The sequence below is a fragment of the Bison bison genome, unplaced genomic scaffold, assembly GCF_000754665.1.
Source record: "Bison bison bison isolate TAMUID 2011002044 unplaced genomic scaffold, Bison_UMD1.0 scf7180017864163, whole genome shotgun sequence".
NCBI classification, from domain to species: Eukaryota; Metazoa; Chordata; class Mammalia; order Artiodactyla; family Bovidae; genus Bison; species Bison bison.
Window position 1 is genome coordinate 8,261,670 of NW_011494735.1, and position 23,565 is coordinate 8,285,234.

The window sequence follows — 23,565 nt, forward strand, 5'->3', positions numbered from 1 at the left end:
CAAATCCATTGGAGATTTCTTGTTGTTAGGTAAATTAAAATGGAGGAAGTCTTGTTTTGGCTTCAGAAGCAGGAGAGCAGGTTCTGACTTGCTTCTGACTGGCCTGGACACTGCCTGGATTCTGTGCCTATCTGCAAACACAAGTCAGGCAGCACTGTAGATTAAAAAAAAAGGAGGTGGGTCTGGAATTCTTGAGCTCCTGAGGGTCTGGCCAGCATCCCCACACCCCAACCCCAGATCTAACAAAATCCTATGACTCACAAGATAAAACAAACAGCACTGTAAAAGTTTAAAAAAGAACCAGGGCTGCACTTTTGTGTGCAAATTGATGATATGTTTGTAGCCCAGGATTGTAAGTGGGAGCCCTGGAAACTGTAATTTGAAGTCTCACCCATGGGGTGGACGCATTGCCCAGGACCTTTTCCCAAATGGGACTCCAGATTGCTATTAATGAGGGACTTCCTAGGGCTGTTCAAGCCTGGATGTTGGTTGGCGCAATTTGGTGATATATGTGCTTTTACTTTTCTTTATTCTTTTTTCAGTTCAGTTGCTCAGCCATATCCAAATCTTTGCTACCCCATGGACTGCAGCACACCAGGCTTCCCTGTCCAGCACCAACTCCTAGAGCTTGCTCAAACTCATGTCCATTGAGTCAGTGATACCATCCAACCATCTTATCCTCTGTCTTCCCCTTCTCCTGCCTTCAATTTTTCCCAGCATCAGGGTCTTTTCCAATGAGTCAGTTCTTCACATCAGGTGGCCAAAGTACTGGAGTTTCAACTTCAGCTTCAGTCCTTTCGGTGAATATTCAGGACTGATTTCCTTTAGGGTTGACTAGTTTGATCTCCTTGTGGTCCAAGGGACTCTCAAGAGTCTTCTCCAACACCACAGTTTAAAAGCATCAATTCTTCTGTGCTCAGCTTTCTTTATGGTCCAACTCTCACATCCATACATGACTGCTGGAAAAACCATAGCTTTCACTAGAAGGATCTTTGTCTTTTCTTTTAATGACTGTATAATTGAAATGAAGGCAATTAATCCTCGATTAAATATTGAAATTGTTTATTGTGTGACCAGTGGTTTCTTTTGTTAACAAATCCTTCAAACCTAAAATGAAAGCAAAACTTTCATCAAAACACTTGTTCTTTTTGAAGATGAACAGTTGTACCACTGAAAATATTTCATAATTAGAAATGCATATGCTTTAGTAACTCATGACCCAATACTTAATGCATGCACCTGTTCCACTTCAGGTTTGTTCTCTCACCTTGTACCTGTGTGCTCAGTAATGTCCGACTCTTTGTGACCCCCTGGACTGTTGACCACCAGGCTCCTCTGTCCATGGGATTTCCCAGGCAAGAATACTGGAGTGGGTTGCCATTTCCTTCTCCAGAGGATCTTCCTGACCCAGGAATGGAACCCATGCCTCTCCTGCACTGACAGGCGGATTCTTTACCATTAAGCCACCAGGGAAGCCCCTCCCCACAAGGGATTGAGTCAAACAATACGCCAAACCCCATAGGCTCAATCCTTGGGACATCTGTTGCAGCATTTGGATGCCAAAAAACAGAGAAGTAAACAACCTTATTCTGAGTCTGAAATCTAAGTTAAACAAAAGAAGAAACCCCCTTTTGCTTCCGTTTTCATCACACACCCAAGGAATTTGGCAGGGGGGCAAATTAAATCCCTACTGGGGTTTAATGGGTGTAGCTGGCCAGAGCCCATTGCCAGCCAACTACTCTTCCCGTATGCAAGGCCAGAGCCTTGGCTTGCTCTAAAGCGCCTGAGATTTCAGTACCAGCGCGGCACGCCTCCAAATTTCTCAATATACTCGCAACTATGAAGATAGTCGGAGAAGGCAGTGGCACCCTACTCCAGTACTCCTGCCTGGAAAATCCCATGGACGGAGGAGCCTGGTGGGCTACAGTCCATGGAATCGCTGAGGGTCGGACACGACTCAGTGACTTCACTTTCACTTTTCACTTTCATGCATTGGAGAAGGAGATGGCAACCCACTCCAGTGTTCTTGCCTGGAGAATCCCAGGGACGGGGGAGCCTGGTGGGCTGCCGTCTATGGGGTCACACAGAGTCAGACACGACTGAAGTGACTTAGCAGCAACATGAAGATAGTCATGACTTTTTGAGCCCGACCCCAGCACGTTAGGCAAGCCTGTCATCCAGAGCTCAGGGTGCTGCCGGTGAGCAGGGAGAAGAGCGTCCCCAGCTGTAAAAAGCATTCTCCCAGTGTCAGACAAGCGAGGAGTGAAAGCCCCACGCCCTGGTCAGCCCCAGCGCCAGCAACCAGGGCACTTCTGGACAGTGGACTCTCGGGTTTTAAATAGATGGGAATGCGCCAAGTGTTTGCAGAGTGAAGAATGACAGGGGCGGAATATGGGAGAAGTGGGACAGTGAGAAAAGTGGAGGAATATGAGCCTTCATTTAACACCGGGGTACCAATGGAACTTATCATTATTATTATCGTCTGGGTTCAGTCAAGCCTTAATAAGTCAATTCACCGCATTTCCCTCCGTTCATGCCTCATCTGGCCAGAGGCAGCGCAAGTGACGTCCCAGGGGTCCCTTGGAGCGCCCTTTTCCGCGTCTGCTCCCAAGCGGCGCACGGCGGGTGGACTAGGTCTCCGGGGTTCCGCGCCTCCCACCCCCGCGCGTCCCCCCAGCGCCCCCCAGTGGCGACCGACTGGGCACCGTCACTCATTGCTCGCACCGCACTTGCGCCTGCCCTTCCTGCTCTAACTCTCCCGCTATATTTAACCCTCTGACCGTTGTGTCTCCTTCGGCGGGCTGGCATCTCCTGCTTTGCCAGTCTTGCGCCTCCGCTCCCTCCTCCCCCACCTGCTCCCCGTTCCCTTGTCCCGCTCTCTCCAGTTCTTCTCCCTCCTCCTCCTACTCCTCCAGCACACCCAGGCTCACTCGTACCAGAGCCAAGAGGCTACACGCCCAGCCGTCTACGCGGGGAACTGCTCCGGCTGGGAGACAACTTAAGGGCGGCAGGTTGGGTAGGTGCGGGAGGAGTTTCAGCTGCGAGAACCACGATCCAGGAGGTCCGGAGTAGCATGGCCCGGAAAAGCGCCTTCCCTGCCGGCGCGCTCTGGCTCTGGAGCATCCTCCCGTGCCTGCTGGTGTTGCGAGCGGAGGTCGGGCAGCAGCCGGAGGAAAGCCTGTACCTGTGGATCGACGCTCACCAGGCGAGAGTGCTCATAGGTAAGGTTTCGCGGGAGCTTCTACTTCTTCCCAAATGCCTGGGTCTTCACGCCCTGCAGCTCTTCTATTAAAGGAGAGATACATGCATTTAGAATGTTTTTAGAACTTAATTTCCAAGGAAGATTGTCCCCTTTTTAGTTAGTTGCGTGTTTGCTAAGCCCCTTCAGTCGTGTCGGACTCTGCGATCCTATGGACTATCGCTTTTCCATCTAAAAGCGTTTAAGCTTTTCTCTCCATAAATCTAAGCTGTTCTAATGTTCTGATCATGCTGTTGTTGGTTTCTACAATCCAGCGTTTTTCAGTGGACCGAGCATGTGTTGGCACCAGTTTACTCCACAGTTCACTCCGTTTCACTGAAAGCATGTCTTTGCCATCATTCTTATCATTCACAGGAAGATTAATTGGTACTTGAAGGCAGGTGCTTTGTGAAAAGAAATGACCCATTACTAATTCTTCGGTGTTCTTTTGGCACGCAAGTTCTGATTTGGATTCTTCTAAGTTCAGCTAGTTTGATAGCTTTATTTTTTTTGTGTGTGTGTTTTTAAACCAGGACTTGAAGAAGATATCTTGATTGTTTCAGAGGGGAAAATGGCCCCCTTTACCCATGATTTCAGAAGAGCACAGCAGAGAATGCCAGCTATTCCTGTCAATATCCATTCTATGAATTTCACCTGGCAAGCTGCAGGGCAGGTGAGTCCTGTTAACCAGAAAGGCTGGAGAAAATCACCCTATAATATTTCCAGCACCTGATGGCAGATAGAAATAAGGCGATATAACATGTAGTCGGCTACATTTTTCTTTTTTACAATTTTCAAGAGTGATTTCTCATCTGATCTCCAAAGCAAATAAAGAGTTAACTCCCATTTATTTAAATATGTCACATAAATTGAAGATTCCCAAAAGAAAGAGCTAGGCAAAGTGCCTAAGATCACTATTTTGATAAGTCTCAGTGTCTTCAGACTGCTGGAAATATAATGACCTCAAATAGCAGCATGACTTTTTTCTGTGCTCATTGACTTTAAAATTTAACATAATACTTAAAAGTCTCTTTTCCCCATAGTATCGATATATACCAACCAACCACCTATGACATTGTTTACACTTTAAAACAATTTTTAAAGTCTGTAAGTACTTTTGATATTGTGCCTTTGAAAAAATGACATATTGAGTGTTACTCACTAATGATAACACTATATATTTCTGGTACAAGTTCACAGACTCAAAGTGTCATAGAAGAATGTTTGTAAAATATTGGAAGCTATTGGTTTTTTAATACCTTCACATGAAAAAGAAAACTACACTGTATTTTTATGAAGAAGCATTCCTTTTATTTCTTAGCATATTAGCATCTTTTTTTATGTTTCAGTATTAAATGACCTGTATTTTGGAAAAGAAAGGGAAGATAAAATGTAAGCTTAATTTCTTTTGTTCAATTGGAGAATTTACTCTAGAGGACAAATGGTAAGTTAATAAATTCTTCTGCTCATTAGTGGGTAAAATGTGTCTACTTACGAAAATCATTGTAATTAAAATCACATTTTAGGTCTTTTTATTCTAAAGCTGCTTAAATGGCTATTTTCATAAAGAATGTGATCCAGAAAACACTTCATAAAAAGTAGTTACTTTGAATTGAGACACCACTTTGGTTCTCTCTAATTACCTGCTGTAGTATAGGCATGATTATTTAAGCTGCCTTTTCCACAGGTCTGTTCTCTCGTTTTTCCTTTCAACTCTAGATCCTTTAACACTTCCATTGTCATACAGGAATAGATGTTTTGGGTCCACCAGAGTTCCTAACAGGAGGGTCATCTATTCTAATACCCCCATTTTGCAGATAAGCTCACTGAAGCTCCTACTGCTCTCTGAGGAGGGTATTCCTTCCTTCCCCCGCTACAGTTTCCTCTTCATAGATACTTTATGGACAGCTAATCTTGAATTATTGTGAAACCCAGTGATAAATCAACGAATGGCCTTTTATTGTCACCTTTTATTTTTCACCTGAATCTATTGTGTTTGACCACTTGTCAGCTGGGATCAATATTGATTCTGTGATTTTAAAAAGGAACATTTTCTTTATTTATACTTCTATAGATTTGTAAGAACCATTAGGGACTTCCCTTGTGTGTCAGTGGTAAGAAACTTACCTGTCAACGTGGGATACAAGGGTTTGATCCCTGGGCTGGGAAGACCCCCTGGAGGAGAAAATGGTAACCCATTCAAGTATCCTTGCCTAGGAAATCCCATGAACAGAGGAGCCTGGCAGGCTACAGTCTATGGGGGTCAAAAAAAGAGTCGGACACAACTTAGTGACCAAACAACAGCAAAGAACCGTTAGTTTGACTTGCACCCCTCCCTAGCTGACAGTGTTCAGTAACTTCAGGCAAAGTAGAAAATATTAGTAGCTCTGGCTAGTTGATTTGATTGGTTTATCAATCTATTTATTTTTCCTATGAGTTTGTCTTCCGAAGAATGGAACTTGAAGCAAAGGCTTAAATTCCATGCTCTCTCCCCTTTGCAAACGTTGGCATATTGTTGAGTACAAAATGGATTGCATATCCAAGAATCTGAGGAATATTTCTTGTAGAGGATTAGAGAGGGTGGTGGAACTGGCATGTAGATGAAGCTTCGAGAGTCTTTTTCTCTCTGGTTTAGTTGTTGATTCCTCTTGTGGATTATGCTGGCCAATGTTAGCACCTCAGTTCAGTTTGCTCCAGATTGGTTACCACAGGTAACTGTGTGAAATCTGTTATGTTTCCTTTTTGGAGGAGTGGGGGATACTGAGAAAGGGGAAAGGATCTACATGATGCCAAACAGCAAGATGTTTTAAAATATTATTTAGATGTGACTAATGCCAATAAAGTTCTGTGATTCCAGCACCATAATTTTTGAAATGCATGGAAATTTTGAATATGGAAAAAATATGACTTCAATACCAAAAAATACTCTAAGACTTTAGAAAGGCAACTTTGGCTAAATCCAAACCACATCAAAGCATCTACATGGAAAAATGAAGAGTTCCTTCCATTATCTAATAATTTCATTCAAAATGTCAAACATTTAGGGATTTCAGCACAAGCAAGACACATAGCTTATTAATGAAAATTTAATCTTAAATATTAAATGTTTCAGTAACCATGGAAAATTAAAAATTTTAGGATTGAAGATCCAGTAGGTGTTATCTACTTCCAATAAAGTATTTGTTCACTAACCCATGCTATTCTTGGGGCCATTTAAAATGACTTTCATGTTTGACTCCAAACAAATGCAAATAAAAATTACAGTGAGATTCGTATTCTCACACTACATTGGTCAAGTTTTTAAAAGTATTTTTAGTTTGTGGAGGATTATCCTTACTGATTTTTTTCTGATGCATGTTAGCTTTTCTGTAGGGCAATTTGACTCTGATGGCAAAAGAATTGACATGGATCATTTGACTAGGATATTTTACTCCCAGAGATTCATCTTGAGAAAATAATCATGGATACGAATAAAGTTTTTGGTGCCAGCCTGTTCGTGGTCATGCTATTAATCAAAGGAAAAAAATGGGCAACCTAGAAGTCTCTGATAATGGCAAGAAGCATTAATAAAAATATCTAGATATCTACTCAATGCCATGGAAAGATGTTCATGACAAATTATGCAATAGCCTATAATAGTATATTCTGTTTAGTTTCATTACAGAATATATGGACAGTTATAGGAAAACATGTCTGATAAATGTCTAATCCTCCAAGGTGTTAACATTAGTTATATCTACCTTTTGGTTTTGGTTTTCTATGTTTTGGTTTATCTATGTTTTGGTTTTTCCACAGTGAATGTGTTTTGATTTGTAATTTTAAAAATTATTTTACATTAAACGTATGTAAAAAGTTATACTTCAGAATCTAAAACTGGATGATGTACTGTATTATAAATAGTTTACTTATATTTTTATCCAGTTTCATTTTTGCACTGCAGATCACTCAACAAAATGGTAAAATGGCTGATCTTAACCTATGGATCCCAAAGAATTTGCTTATGTATAGTCCTCACTGACTATTTTTTTGTGAAATCTTCAAAAGTCTGCTTTGCTAAACTTTCCTGCCTGAAATCAGATTCCTTGACCTCTTCCTCTCTCTTAAAAATTCTGTCTCTACTTGATTGCCCATTTAAAATATTCATTCATTTTCTGACGTGCACCTTCTCAAGGCTTTTAGATTAGAGAATTTCTACTAAAGAGGCTTAAGCTTAAAAGATTGGGATAATTAAAGGGAAAATAGTCTTTATTACTGTATATAACTTTTAATAGTTGATATTTTTCAATAAGGCATTCTTTATTCTAATTTTTCCCTAAATTTGAGACAAGTAGAGGCCAAGAGCAACTATTTTGGTTTTCTACACTACACATTAATTAAACATTTTATTTGGAAAATAACCCTTTCTAAACCAAAAGGCTTTCAAATAAAACTTTAATGAGAAGTTTTGTTAGACAAATCTGAATTCTAATACTGAGACACCACTCTTGATTTCCATATGAAGAAATTTGGTGTCAGGCCAAATATTTTATTTCTAGAAATCATATAAATAGATCTTTGTTTGTAAAGATTATATAGACTTGATCTTAATCACTTTACTATATTCTATCACTTGCAGAAGGATGCTAAGGTACTGTGACTCTGGTCCCTAGTTAATAGGGCATCCCTTTTTCTGCTGGCTTCTGGTAGCAGTGATGATGAATTTATGCTGAGCCATCTATGCTAGTTTTCCTATCTTCTTACGACCAAATGCCTGTACTTTGTGATGTTTGGCAAGGGTTGGAATGAAATTGGTGTCTATGGAAGAGAAATCTTCTGGATGAAGATAATGGGCCAATGTTAACTTTAAGTCCATCACCTGAATTATTAAGCAAGCTCTGATGATCTGTACCAACAGGTCCAGATCTTAGAGAAAGCTTTATGTCATGTATCGTTGTTGTTTAGTTGTTGAGTCGTGTCCGACTCTTAAAAACCCAAGGGCTATCCATGGGATTTCCCAGGCAAGAACACAGGAGTTGGTTGCCATTTCCTTCTCCAGGGGATCTTCCCAACCCAGGAATTGAACCGGAGGTTCCTGCCGCTTCTCCTACATTGCAAGCAGGCTCTTTACCACTGAGTCACCAGGAAAGCCTGGTATAGTAGTCATGTATAGTGGTCATAATTCTTGCAACCTCTAGAAGTCACTAATATATATATATATATTCATTTTTCTCAGTTTTAGGATGTTTAAAAACAAAAGTTTAGAACATTGCTGTGGATACAGGAAAGGAAGAACATTTTACCTGCTGCCCTGGGCAAATGGGTGGACATGTGTATGGTGTGGAAAATTTACTTTATTGGGTTAAACTGCAGGAACATGCTTCTTTGTTCAGTGTGTGGTCATTGAAAATAGAAAATAGTAGATATGCTGAAGATACAGTGTATAAAGTGAAATATCTTCCAAAATGTAAGGTTAAATATAAACGTGTTCATAACTTTTATTAGCTCTCTACAATTAAAAAAACTTCTTGAATTACTGAAAACTTCCAGAATAGCAATAATACAAAGCCAACTATAAGGAAAGACTGAGACTTTTGCCTAGATTGTTGTGTCTTTGTAAATGATTCCAGTTAGCACCCAAATTTAGCCTTTTTTGGTTGTTTTTAAGTGAAGCATTGTTGTTTTATTATAGAATGTTGTGTTATTTTATATGTACAGCAAGGTGGTTCAGTTATACATATATATATTATTTTTTAGATGGTTCAGTTATACATGTATATATATTTTTTGAAGATTCTTTTCTATTATAGATTACAAACTATTGAATATAGTTCCCTGTGCTATACAGTAGGTCCTTGTTTTTTATTTTATATATAATAGTGTGTAATGTAATGCACGTGCATGCATAATGTGTATCTTTGCAATCTCATGGACTATAGCCCACCAGGCTCCTCTGTCCATGGGATCTTCCAGGCAAGAATACTGGAGCAGGTTGCCATTTCCTTCTCCAGGAGATTTTCCTGACATAGAGATCAAACCTGTGTCTCCTTTATTGGCAAGCAGATTCTTTACCTCTGTGCCACCTGGAAAGCCTGTATATGTGTATTTGTATCCAAACTCAGATTTAAAATGAAGAAAGTACCATTGAGGGGGAAAAAAAAGTCAGAAACAGACCATTTTCCTGACAACTGACTCACATTTTTGCTAGGTTTTTTTTTTTTAATAGGATCACTCTACTGACAGGTATCTATAAAATCAACTGGATCATCCCCTAGAGAGCTTGTTTTGCAGTATGGTGGTTGATATGATGTAACACTGGGCCCCTTAATTTGGTTGCAATTCCAAGTCTCAAATTTCCCCTTGGACTGGTTGTGTTAAGAAGACCTGTATTAAAATGGTATTTTCCTTCCTTTCTCCTCTTGACCAAAATCAAAGAAAAACAATAGAGAGTGAATTTTCATTTAAATACTTCCTCTCGCTCTTCAAAGCAACTGCCAAATGCCCTTAAACACCTCCTCCCAACTCTGAAGTTATGGTAGTGCTTATTGTCATTAGTTAAATCCTTCAATGTGTACCGTCCACATTTTTTTCCTGATGGAGTTATGATTGTGTTGGTGGTTACAACCCAAGTAGTTTATCCCTTTGCACCCTTGGAGTTTGCAGTGGTTTTATGTCACCAAATGAAGGAAATGCCTCGATTTTTGATCCCTGTTTCATGGTTTCCAAGTGAGAATGTGGAAACGTTTACATACTGTGGGCATGATTTCTTCTTTTAAAAAAGAAGGTACTCATATCAAAAGCACAACTTTAAACCTTTAGTGTTTAGATTCTGCTGCGTTGTGGTATTTTGCATTGTGGTGTTGTGGACGTGCCACCAGGGATCAAAGAGTAATTCTGCAGAGGGCCCATTTCATTAAGCAAGCAGGCATGTGCCAGCCATCTGTTGTATCCACTGATAGAAAACAGCAGTAAGTTTCTCAAACTTTTGCCAGGGAAAAAAAAGAGAGACTTTATAGCTTAGAGGAGATGAGTTGCAAGGTACCTTGTAAGCCTCATCTGGTTCTAGAGCGATTTATATGGCATAAATGTAAACCCTGCTGGGTCTTCCTCACACAGTGGTGTCAACATACATAAACAAACCCTTTGCTGTTATCCTCTATGTTTATTCCTGACTTTTAAATGTTTGCACCAATAGAAATCTTTTAACTTGTTGTGGTGAGGTGGAAAGAAATGATGTTCGATAAAGCATTTTTTTTTTAAATCAAGACTTTATTGAATATATGTTACACAGCATTCTTTAACATTTAGGTCTCAGCATAGTTGTTTTGGATTAAACTCATTTAACTTAAATGTCCCTGATGAGTAGGATGAGTGTTGTAAGGAAAGAATTTGAGGATTGAAGAGCGTACAGGAAGGGAGACACCTTCCATAGCCCGAGAGTGGACTTTCGTCTAACACTCTGAAATGAATTGTCTCCAAGGAAACACTTGCTGTCAAAGCAAGAGACTACTGGGAAGGGGTGCCTAGGTGGAGAGCAGTAGGGTAAGGGAACCCAGGAGGACTGCTCTGCCATATGGCTCACTGTCTTGGGTTTTATGGTGATGGGATTAGTTTCTGGGTTTTCTCTAGCCAGTCATTCTGACTGAGGGTTCTTTCTCATGCCCCATGCCTTGCTCAGCCAAGAGGGATTCCAGCGAGGAGGGTTCTGGGAAGTTGGTAGGACATGTGGCGTCTCCTTTTGACCTTTCCCAAATTCTTCCGGTTGGTGGTGGCTTGTTAGTTCCATGTTCCTTACCAGACCTCCTGTTATAAGATGACTCATGCAGATAGTTACTATGGTGCCTAACCGGGGTGGATAAGTTTCTGTCAGTGTTTCCCCTAACAAGAATGTAGTGAAAATGCTCTTCATCTTTCAGCCACATCTCTGGAAGAAGTATTATCAGATCAGGGCTTCTTTTGCTGCAGTTTTTTAGCCAGCTTTCTCCATTTGCCAGCCTGGGATGAACTTGGTTACATTCCCTTGAACACTTCGTGGATGAGGAGTTGTTCTCCCATGCAGTGTTTCTCTCTGCTGCTGGCACTCAGTCAGTGAACAGATACGGACACTCAGTCAGTCACTGGAGCATACAAAGAGGAGTAAACATGGTCCCTGCCCTCAGGGAGCCCATAGTCTAGGAAACAAACATCCATCACACCCAGGCAAATGAGGTTAGAAAGTCTAGGGCTGGCTGAGAGCACAAAGAAGGCCACCCCTTTCCCTGTCTGGAGGAGGAAGGGAGCCAGGAGCTGAGCAGGTGACTTCCGAATTAATTCCTGCAGGATAAGTAAGCTTTCACCAGACCAGCAAGAGAAGAAAGTGCTTTTCAAGTGAAGAGCTCAGGCTGTTCAAGGGCGTGGAGGTCTTAAAGGGGAAGGCATCTTTTAGGTGATCACAGTGGACCTTGTATCTTATCTGAGAGGTTATGGAAATTCAGTAAAGGAGATGTCAAGGTCAAACAATGGACAAGGGTTTTGGGGGAGAAGAAGGTACAAACAATTTAAGGAGGTTTCTCTCTTTTCTACCATGAACAGAATGGACTCAAACATTTTGCAGCTTTGTCCCAGGGACATATTAAGTAAATCTGGTTTCTCTGTTAAGTAGACAGTGGCTTTTCTTTTTTAAAATTTATTTGAGTATAGTTGATTTACAGTGTTGTATTAATTTCTGCTGTACAGCAAAGTGACTCAGATATACATATACATAGATATACACACATTCTTTTTCATTTTCATTTATGGTTTATCACAGATATGAAATATAGTTCCCTGTGCTATATAGTAGGGCCTCGTTGTTTATCATTTCTATACATAATAGTTTGCATTTGTGAATCCCAAACTCCTAAAACATCCCTTCCCCAAACCCTCTCCCCCTTGGCAACCACAAGCCTGTGGTTTCATGTTTGCAACCTCTGTGTCTGCATGTTTCGTAGATAAATTAATTTATGTCATATTTTAGATTATGTGACAATGGCTTTTCTACAACTATAATTTAGCTCTTGTTTTTCTTACTAAACTTTTGAAAGTTTGTGATGATTAGTCTCAGCTCCAGGTTAAATTTTTTTAGGTGATTAGAGCATAGAACTATTAAAGAAAACCACTTTATATATAAAAAAAAATCACTTTATGTGAGTGCATAGGAAAACAATTTGCTGATGGAATCTAGAGCTTTGCACTTACTGTAGAAGGGTGCTTAAGTAAAGAAAATAATGTTCAAAGAGGAATTGACTTAGCATTCTCAACTCTTATATTACATTTCTAATTATTAAGAAAAACTTTCCAAGTATCAAGAAAAAGTATGATAAAGATAATAGGAATTATACTTGGAAGGTGATCTTGCAGTTGAAATGATAAGAAGTTGAACAGTGTAAATGGATGAATTCAAACTATGCCTGCTTCTTCAAGTATTCGATTTTCTTTCAAAACCTATGAGTTAAAACTCTAGGATCAAGGAACAAATGTCTCTGCCTCTGAGAGATACATTTTATCTTCTTTTTAGATTTTATGGATGAATCTGATGAAAGACACTTGGAAATTATCAGGCATTTTTGAAACCTATTCACCTGAACAAATCTCCCAGGCAGCAGTGTGTTGTGGGCCTGGGACAAAGCGACATATTTAGGGAGTGAATTCTTAGCTGACAGTGAGATAAAGGACATGAACCCAGTCCCTGCTTAGCTGCTCTTGGCCAGAACTCAGATCATGCCTTGGGTACAAAACATAATCAAGAACCCAGTCCCATATGGCTGGTTCATGTTGATGTATGGCAGAAACCAACACAATATTGTAAAGCAGTTATCCTTCAATTAAAAGTAAATGTTTCTTTAAAAAAAAAAAAAAAACTAAAAAGACAATCAGAATAAAACAACAAAGACAAAAAAACCAAAAGAACCCAATCCCTGCCCTTGAGAAAACTAGAAGCCAACAAGAGAGGCAGCTATATGGAGACAGATCATTTTAAGAATTCCTGGTAAGTAGTGTTGTAGAAGCCGGAGAAGGCAATGGCAACCCACTCCAGTACTCCTGCCTAGAAAGTCCCATGGACGGAGGAGCCTGGAAGGCTGCAGTCCATGGGGTCACTAAGGGTCGGACACGACCGAGAAACTTCACTTTCACTTTTCACTTTCATGCATTGGAGAAGGAAATGGCAACCCACTCCAGTATTCTTGCCTGGAGGATCCCAGGGACGGGGGAGCCTGGTGGGCTGCCGTCTATGGGGTCGCACAGAGTCGGACACGACTGAAACAACTTAGCAGCAGCAGCAGCAGTGTTGTAGAAGTACTGAAGCATTCCCAGGTTAGAATGAGAGCACACAGGAGAAAGAACTCTGGCCCTGAGTCTGAACTGGACAAGCACAAATGTGGAAGAGGGGATGATTTTCAGGGAAAGGAGACAACGTAAAGCAAGGCATAGAGACCAGGCATACATTATCTGGGGAACTAGTACTTTGGTGTGGCTGGAGTGTATGTGCAAGGTAGGCAGTGGAGAGGAAGGCAGGGGCTAGGTCTCCACAACATCCTTCATGTCAAGGCACCTGAAACTTACTCTATAGGTAATGTTGAGTCAATCCATGAAAAAGTATGAAACTGAGTACAATAGAATCTGCCTGCAATGCAGGAGACACCAATTAGATTCCTGGGTTGGGAAGATCCCCTGGAGAAAGAAATGACAACCCACTCCTGTTTTCTTGCCTGGAGAATCCCATGTACAGAGGAGCCTGGCAGGCTTCAGTCCATGGGGTCGCAAGGGTCAGCCACGACTTAGTGACTAACCCACTGGAGTATGACAGAGGCAGAGTTAGAATTTAGATCATCCTGTCAGCAGAATGGGGGATGCCTCTGAGCCGGGTGTTTCTATATAGCGTTATGGAAAACCCAAACAAACTTTTTGGCCAAACCACTGTTCATTTTTAATTATTTGACTCTCCCCATCAATGTTCATGACAGCAAGGACTTTGACCTATTTGCCATACAATTCTAGGTCCTGGAACAGCTCCTAACACACAATGCTGCTGCTGCTAAGTCACGTCAGTCGTGTCCAACTCTGTGCAACCCCACAGATGGCAGCCCGCCAGGCTCCTGTTCTTGGGATTCTCCAGGCAACAATACTGGAGTGGGTTGCCGTTTCCTTCTCCAGTGAATGAAAGTGAAAAGTGAAAGTGAAGTCGCTCAGTCATGTCCGACTCTTTATGACCCCATGGACTGTAGCCTACCAGGCTCCTCCATCCATGGGATTTTTCAGGCAAGAGTTCTGGAGTGGGTTGCCATTGCCTTCTCCGGACACACAATAGGGAATCAATAATGAACTGTTGAATGACTGAATACATTATTGTTCCCATTTGAGAGAGAAAACAACTGAGAAGAGCAAAGGAGGAACAAGTGAAGGGTGACAGAACTGGGATTTAAACCTAGACAGGTGGGATCTAGAGTCCTTGCACTCCAGTGTGTAACTGCTCAGTCATATCCGACTCTCTCCAGCCCCATGGACTGTAGCCCACCAGGCTCCTCTCTGTCCATGGGATTCTCCAGGCAAGAATACTGGAGTAGGTTGCCATTTCCTTCTCTAGGGGATCTTCCCAACCCAGGGATCAAACCCATGTCTCTTCCATCTACTGCACTGGCAGATGAGTTCTTTACCCCTGAGCCACTTGGGAAGTCCTGTCCTTACTCTGATTCATGCTAAATAGGTATATGAACACAGAGCGAGCTCTGGGAACACAGAGGAGGAAGCAGCTAGCTTTGGCTGAGGAAGTAGGGGAAGGCTTCACTAGAGAAGATCTAATAATCAAAGTGGGGCTTGAAGAATGTGCATGAGGGGTTAAATCCTCTGAGATGGGAGCAAGGCACAGGAAGGAAGATATCACAGGCAGAGGCAAAAAAAAGTTGTGAAAATGCATTGTGGGCAAGGCTAATGGTACCTGAGACTGAGGCTAGATGAGTGGAAGGGAGAATATTGGGGGTTCTGGAAGAGAGGAGATGAAGAAATGATGCTGGACACTTGGTAAGGGTCAGATGGAGAAACACTAGAACCTGCAGAAAGGTCACTTGACCAGTTCTTATACCTATACGAAAAGCTGTTGGGTTACCTCTAAACTCCTTCCAAATTCTGAACTATTAGTATTCTATACCTTAATATTAAAATATCTTTAATCATTTAATATTAATGGTAATATCTTTATATAAACTGAAATGTCTCTATATTTTTTAAATCAAAGCAGAAAAATTCTTCCTCCAGAATTGTCTCATTGTCAATGTTAAAAAGATTCACCTCAGAATCTTTTCTTTTTTATCCTATGTTAATAGTAACAGACAATACTTAATAAGTCATACTCTGGACGGGGTGCTTTTCTGAGCACTTTACAGATACTATCTCATCAGATCCTCATAACAATCTTAGGGTAGGTACTATTTTTATGTCCACTACGTAGATGAGGAAACCAGGGCATAAGAAAGTCAAATTCCTTGCCCAAGGCTACACAACTAAGAACACTTATGTACACATTTATATACTTAAGAGATCTTTGATAATTTTTGGAATATCTCCTCATGCCAAAAAATAGCCATTCAAACAATACTTATCAATGTTTACATGGCCTAGGTTCTGAGAATACAAATTTTGATTGATCTACCTGCCTTCTAGGAATTCATCAGCTGGTGGTAAAGACTGGCATCAGAAAGGCCATTATGTCTTGGGGCAATCCAAGTGCTGAGTGCTAAAGAACTTCCACACATAGAGCGTTTTAGAAGAAAATGAGTTTATTAAGGATGAAGAGCAGAGATAAAGGGGTATTATGAGCACAGTGGGTGACCTCCTCATAGGCAGGGAGAGTCAACAGTTTTCGTGGATTAATAGCCAATTTTTATAGCCTCAAGACAAAGAAAATCCCTGCCGGAAGGTTAGTGTTAGGTGATTGGTTAGAGTGCCCTAAGGTGTTTACTGGAGTGGGCATCTTTGCCTAATTTGGAGTCGGGAAGCTTATTAGTGATGACCACTGGCTTTTGGCCACGGTTACAAAGGGGCTCAAATGTCTTTGGTTCTGGGCTCCACTTCTGTGGCATTGGTACAAGACCTCTCACCTGTTGCCTGGGGGCAGGACTCAACATTCTGGGACTGCCCTGGGGGTCCAGTGGCTAAGACTCCAGGCTCCCAAGGGGGCTTGAGTCTGAGCCCTGGTCAGGGAACTAGATCCCCATGTGCCACAACTAACAGTTTTCATCCCACAACTAAAAGATCCCACATGCTGTAGCTAAGACCTGGTGCAGCCAAATAAATAAATATTTTTTTAAAAAATAAAAAAAAAGCAATCGTAATCATTGTGGTAAGTTCTTGGGCTACCATGTTCAGTTGGACGAGGTTTTTCACTGCTTGAGGGAATCTGACCAAAGCGTCAAGTTCAACCTGACTAAGCTGAAATCCAGACCATATTTCACTTGTCAAGTCTTACAGCCTGACACAGAGCTGCCCCTGCCCAGAGGGGACACTTCTACCTAATTTGCACAGAGCTTTCCTATGGGCTAGCTGTTGCCCCTATTAAATGCCCTAAGGAAAGTGCTAGGGGAATATAAAACCAGAGGATCTTGCCATTGATCAGGTAAATTTGCAGTTGCTTATCTTCTGGGATAAACAGCACAGTGGCGGTACCATCTAAACTGGGTCACAAACTGTTCAGTAGGCAGACAGTGACCAAGGCAGGTGGGGTTAGGATGGGCATTCTAGGTCTACTGGATGACCTGTGGGAAGGCACACAGGATTGAGAATCAGCAGAGCGGCTGGAGAAAGACAATTTGTCCAGAATTGTTAGGGTTTATGGAACAGAATATCTCAAAAAGTAAGTGTGAGAAGATTATGATGACTACTGTATGCCACTGTTGGCTTGTCTTATAAAAAGTGGCAAGCCATTGAAAGTTTAAAAGTAGATGATGATGTATCTGTATGGAGGATAATTTTGGTGGCAGATGAAGGGTAGATGCGGTAGCTGACTGAGGACAGGAGCAAATTAGGAAGTTATTTAAGATGCCATAAGAGGTGGCAAGGATGTGAACCAAAGCAGGTAATTCGGAGAAGGAGGGAGGAAATAGGAAGATACCACTGACGGGTCTCTTTCAGTATAATTGGCAGAACTTATTGAATGTAGGTAGTCTGGAAATGGGGGAATAGAGGGTGACTTACATGGTTGGGAAGATAGTTAGGTCTTGACTGGTAAACTAATTACAGAACAGTTTGAGGCACAACGATAGTAGGATTCATTGGAAATTGCTGAAGATGAAATTTCTGCTGAGCATCTCAGATGGCAAAGTCTGAGATTTGAAAACTAGAGTCTGCATTTGAAAACTAGAGTCTAAAGCTAAGACATGAGGTATAGAATAGAAATACTGATTTTGGACACTTTGGATCCTTCTTGTCTTCCTCTCTTCCTTCCTTCTTTTGATCTCAACTCAATAAATACTTATTGAGGGACTACCTAATGACAAAGCATGTGTTGAATGCTAAAAAAATGAAATGTAAATTGTATATGATGCTTGCTTTCAGTTCAATTCAGTTCAGTCGCTCAGTCGTGTCCAACTCTTTGCAACCCCATGAATTGCCGCACGCCAGGCCTCCCTGTCCATCACCAACTCCCGGAGTTCACCCAAACTCATGTGCATTGAGTCGGTGATGCCATCCAGCCATATCATCCTCTATCGTCCCCTTCTCCTCCTGCCCCCAATCCTTCCCAGCATCAGAGTCTTTTCCAATGAGTCAACTCTTCGCATGAGGTGGCCAAAGTACTGGAGTTTTAGCATTACCATCAGTCCTTCCAAAGAACATCCAGGACTGATCTCCTTTAGGATGGACTGGTTGGATCTCCTTGCAGTCCAAGGGGCGCTCAAGAGTCTCTTCCAGCACCACAGCTTGATTTCAAGGAGACTACAATTTAGTACAGAAGCAGATAGGAACCAAAATAGCAATAATACAGTAACAACCACGTTTTAAATGCAGAATGAACAAGATGCTATGAAAGTACTGAAGAGGGCGCATTACCTCTGTTGGGGGAGGAGTGAATTATTAGCATAGGGGCCCTGTGTTCTTCAAGGCCTAGCCCATGACCTGTGAGACTAAGATATGTGCATTTGGAATGGCTTCTCTGCTTGACTTCATGACTTATGTACTTAAGATAATTTGGCCTAATGTAGTCTGCCTTCCACTTGCCATGTATATAAAAAATATATATATATTTTTGGAAATGAATATAACAAATGTCACTATATTACTAGGGGATAGAGTCAGCTCTCCCAAAGGAAACTATCTGTGGGAGCTGAACATTGGCCTGAATACACTGCCAATGTAGGACTTGTTAGGATGCCTCATTTCCAAGGGCTGTTTCAGTACTGGTCATGGATGCACCACTGGGAGAATTCACAAGTCAAGTAGGACATCTAATTAAGGCAATAACCAGGTGGATCTCCAACAGACTTATAAAAGTATTCTAGTATTTATTTTGCATTTGAGTACTTAGTGAAGCCATTTGATTCCTATCGCTTGTAAGTTCAATCAGTATTCTTATTTCCAGTTGGATCTGATTAGGATATTTCAGATTGTATTATATTGCACTTATACCAGTAGCCAGCAGATGGCAATGCAAAGGTTACTTCTTTGTGGAGTTTTCCACTCCAGCATTTTTAAAGGCTGTAGGGGTGCTCTCTCTCTCACAGAGACCTGTTTGTGGGTACTGTGATCTTTATGTAACTCATTTCATTAGACCATTCATCTATTCAGTGTTAGAAAACAACTTTCCCAAATTCAGTGTCCCTGTAAACATTAAAACTCATCAGATGTTTGAGAACTCATCCTAAATAACTAAAAATGTGAATGATTTCATGATACACTGATTACCCATTTCTTCCTTTTAAACAACTGCTCAGTTTCAGACAGGAGTCAAGCTTTGGGTTATCTCTCCATGTTCATCCAGTTTTTTTTCCTTTGGTTTCTATGTAAAGGTCACGGACTAGCAGAGTTGAAAGCGATCTCAGAGCTCATCTACCCCATGAATCCCAACCTTTCTTTGAAGCATCCATGATCATGATCACACAGCCTCTAGCTGAACATGCTCAGTGGCAGTGAACTTATTATGGCAGAATTTATTTAGTGATTTTGATCGTGGTAATCATAGAAAGTTGCTCTTCTTAATGGTCCAAAACATGTCTTCCTGTTGTAACTTTAATATTCCAAGACTCCACCAGTCTGTGCACTCACATTTGGTGAGTGCTACTTTGCATTTGTACCCTTAAATTTACTGACTTGTCCCCTCCATTGCTGATGTAGGGCCTCTGGTTCATTTACTCCTACTTCTTCTCTAGCAAAGACCAACTATTTCTGTGAGTTCTTAGAAAGGCTATACCCATTCCATCCTGGAGGGGACTGTCTTGACCTCTGCTGCTGCAGTGAGGCGCTGAGAGAAGCCGCCTCCTCAGGTCCAGGTTCAGCCTCTCCTTGCTTCCTAAGCTATACAAACTCAAGAGGCCAAGCTGGGCTATATTTTTCACAAGCCTTACAGCCTCAAAGCAGCTTGGTGTTCTGTGCAAAAATAAGTCTGCCCCTGTCCAAAGTTTAGCACTGAAGTCTGTCACTTGATACCTAATGCAGTACAGCTAAGACCCTGACCCCAACTGAAGACATCAATATTGAGTTCCTGCAACCCATGTCATTTAGAGTCTTATTTTACAAGGCAAATAACAAATCATCTAAGTCAAGACCTATTTCAAATGCCAAATAGAACTTGACTCCAGACTAGCTGTCTTTGGTTCTCAAAGTTTGCTTATTAAACTAATCTGATTTCTTGGATACCCACAGGCTTGAGTTTGGAGAATTATCATTGCATGTCCTATGGTGTCTAGAGTTTGAGGAAACATTTACTTGTTAATGGAAGGAGAGTGTATAAATTAGTACAGCTCTCGCGCTAGTGATAAAGAACCTGCCTGCCAATGCAGGAGACATAAGAGATGTGGGTTCAGTCCCTGGGTCAGGAAGATCCTCTGGAGAAGGAAATGGCAACCCACTCCAGTATTCTTGCCTGGAAAATCCCATGGACAGAGGAGCCTGGCAGGCTACAGACTGTAGGGTCACAAAGAGTCGGACACAACTGAAGCAACTTAGCACAACATGCTCCTAAATTGAGGTAAGACATTGCTCTATCATCCCATTAATAGCAATGATGCCTTTCTTTATTGCACTTAATAGTTTAAAACACATTTTCATTTATATGATCTCATTAGGTTCATTCAGTCCTTCCAATAACTGTGAAAAAAATCATGCATTAATGTAACTGCACATAACTAAATATGAGAGATAACTGTAATTTACAGGGAGTAACCTTTAGTCAAAAGTAAAATAATTCAAGCCTAATCTTGAATAGCTATGCATTTTTCTATAATGCACAGATTTGTGTGTTTGTGATTTTGTGGAAAGGCTTTAGGATCTGTGCAGTAGAATACTGTTTAAATTATAAGGAAATATTTTCCATGGAAAATATAAGTGGGTTATCATTCCATTCCATAGTAAGCATAGAAATAATTACCTTTCATCTGTTTTCCTTTTTAAAATATTAATTTATTTGGCCGTGCTGGGCCTTAGCTGTGGCATGCATGATCTTTAGTGGCAGATGTGGGATCTAGTTTCATCACCAAGAATCGAGCCTCAGCTTCCTGCATCGGGAGCATGGAGTCTCAACCACTGGACAACCAGGGAATTCCCCCAGATCTGTTTTCTTTTGGTAGTCCAGATATTTTTTGCTTTCAATTCCTTAAGAAATTCTGCCTACCCAAGACTTTTCCAGAATGGTGTTTACATGATTCTGGAAAGTTGTTTCATAATATAAACACTTCAGTTTAAGAAAGGTAATTGAATCTGCCCTTTTGAGTGGAGCATAGAGCCAGGACGAGGGCGAGACTGGCAAGGCTTCCAGGGTGCTTGTTGAACCTGGAAGTGAACGCCTCTGTAAATCCGTGATCCGGGTGTCTTGCTTACCTCTCCCTAGTCCAGGTCCTCAACATACTGAAGAATATGATGTATACTGGTTAATTTTATGTGTCAGCTGACCAGGCCACAGAGCACCCAGACATTTGATCAAACATTATTCTTGCTTTATCGGTGAAGTTGTTTTGGATGAGATTGACATTTGAATTGGTAGACTAAGGGCCAATGTGGGTGGGCCTCACCCAATAAGTTGAAGATCTGAATAGAACAAAAAGGTTGACCCTCTTAGGAGCGAGAGGGGAGAACTCCGCCTACCTGCTGCCTTCATTCAGAAAGAATGGCTCTTCTTGGGCCTTGAGCCTGCCTTCTTTCAGACTGGAATGTATACCACTGATGCTCCTCATTCTCAGGCCTTTGGATTCTGATTGGAATAGCACCACGATCTCTCCTCAGTCTCCAGCTTGCTAACTATCAGCCTCCATGATTATATGAACCAATTCGTTATAGCCAGTCAATCTATTTATTCCCTTGGTTTCTTTTCTCTGGAGAAATCTAACACATCTAGTTTTCCATGTCAGCTGCCTAACAGTGGGAGAAGTTACCATCAAAATGAGACAAATGAAAACCTCGGCCAAATCCTGATCGACTTAAACTCTTGGGGCCTTCATTTCTTCAAGTACTAAAAGAAAAGAATGAATTTACTTTGTACCGTGGCAGCAAAATGCAGTTGCATAATGTGTACAAAGTACTTGACACGTAGTAGACACTGAAAAAGTAAGGCCTTTTCTTCCCTTTGTATTAATGAGCTGTTAGTGCTAAATGGGAGCCATGAAGCCAAAGGAAGGTAGTCAGCCAGATCCCAGGCAGGGAGCGTGCTGGCAGGGTGCCCAGATTCCACCCCAAGCCATGGCAGCTCACTCTCTGAACTCAAGAGTGTCACACTGAGCCGGCCTCCAGAGACCTGGCTTCCGGCCTGGCCCCCACACCATTTATCTGGTTCCTCAGACAAGTATTTCATTTTCTTTCTCATCTGTAAAATAAGACTTCCTTTCAGTTCTAAAATGTCTGTGATTTATTATTCATCATTACCATTTCTGCATTGTTCTTAGCTTTATGTCTGAATTCAAATCACAGGAAGAAAAAAACAGTTTGGACTGTTCAGTTAATTGTAACAACAACAAAAATAAATTTTAAGCAGAATTAACTTTTCAAAATCCTGTTTGCCTTCAGAATGCAGATCAAATCTCCTAACATCTATTTTAGACAACTTTTCTCTGGTTTTCTTATTAGCTTGATTTTAGCCTATTCAGTTTGACTAATAAACTGAGAGCTAAACTCAGGCAGGTAAGACAGGGCAGCTATAGTATTACTATTGATTATCCTTTAAGAGCTTCTCCAAATCATAACATTTATTCCTGGCTTGGCTGTTTACAAAGAATAGAGAATCAACTCAGATTTTGTCTCACTGTTACAAATTGAGATTTTTTTTTTTCTTTGCAAACTGTCTTTATAGTAATTATAACTTGCAAAACCCAATACTCAGAAACATAAACTAGGCTTCATTAGAGTTTGTAGTACTTAATTTCCTGGGTGTAACTATTTCTTTTTATGAATGCTTATAGTTTTCTTTTAACTTCATTACGTTTTTCCATCATAAACTAGTACACTCTACATTTTTTTGGAAAATACAGAAAAAGAGAAAGAAGAATAGGGAAGTCATGTATGGTTAACTTATGTTAAGAAATGTTAATATTTTGGTGTTTTTTATAGAACATACTTATGGCTACTAAGTGGGGAAGGAATGGGATGAATAGGGAGATTGGAACTGACATATATACACTGCTGCTGCTGCTGTTGCTGCTAATTCGCTTCAGTCTTGTCCGACTCTGTGTGACTCCATAGACGGCAGCCCATCAGGCTCCCCTGTCCCTGGGATTCTCCAGGCAAGAACACTGGAGTGGGTTGCCATTTCCTTCTCCAGTGAATGAAAGTGAAAAGTGAAAGTGAAGTCGCCCAGTCATATCCGACTCTTAGCGACCCCATAGACGGCAGCCCACCAGGCTCCCCCATCCCTGGGATTCTCCTATGTATAAAATCGATAACTAATGAGAACCTACTGTATAGCACAGAGAACTCTACTCAATGCTCTCTGGTGACCTAAATGGGAAGTAAATCCAAAAAGGAGGGAATATATGTATACGTACAGCTGATTCAGTTTGCTGTACAGCAGAAACTAACACACCGTTGTAAAGCAACTATACTCCAATAAAAACTAATAAAAAATATTTTGGTTTTTTTTCATCTAGTTCTTTGCACTGAAGTAACAATTTATGTCCTTATTTGTTTGTTGTTGGGCTTCCCTG

At 41.1% G+C, this 23,565-nt stretch overlaps 1 protein-coding gene across 2 annotated transcripts in view; it reads left to right on the forward strand.

Moving 5' to 3' along the window:
• The first annotated feature begins 2,716 nt into the window (after positions 1-2,716).
• WIF1 (WNT inhibitory factor 1) overlaps positions 2,717-23,565 on the forward strand; it is a 92,355-nt gene continuing 71,506 nt past the window's right edge. For both annotated transcript variants that reach the window (XM_010841580.1, XM_010841581.1), the window contains exons 1-2: positions 2,717-3,221; positions 3,772-3,911. In XM_010841580.1, coding sequence (XP_010839882.1) covers positions 3,074-3,221; positions 3,772-3,911 — 288 coding nt within the window. In that variant the 5' untranslated portion in view covers positions 2,717-3,073. The remainder of the gene's footprint in view (positions 3,222-3,771; positions 3,912-23,565) is intronic.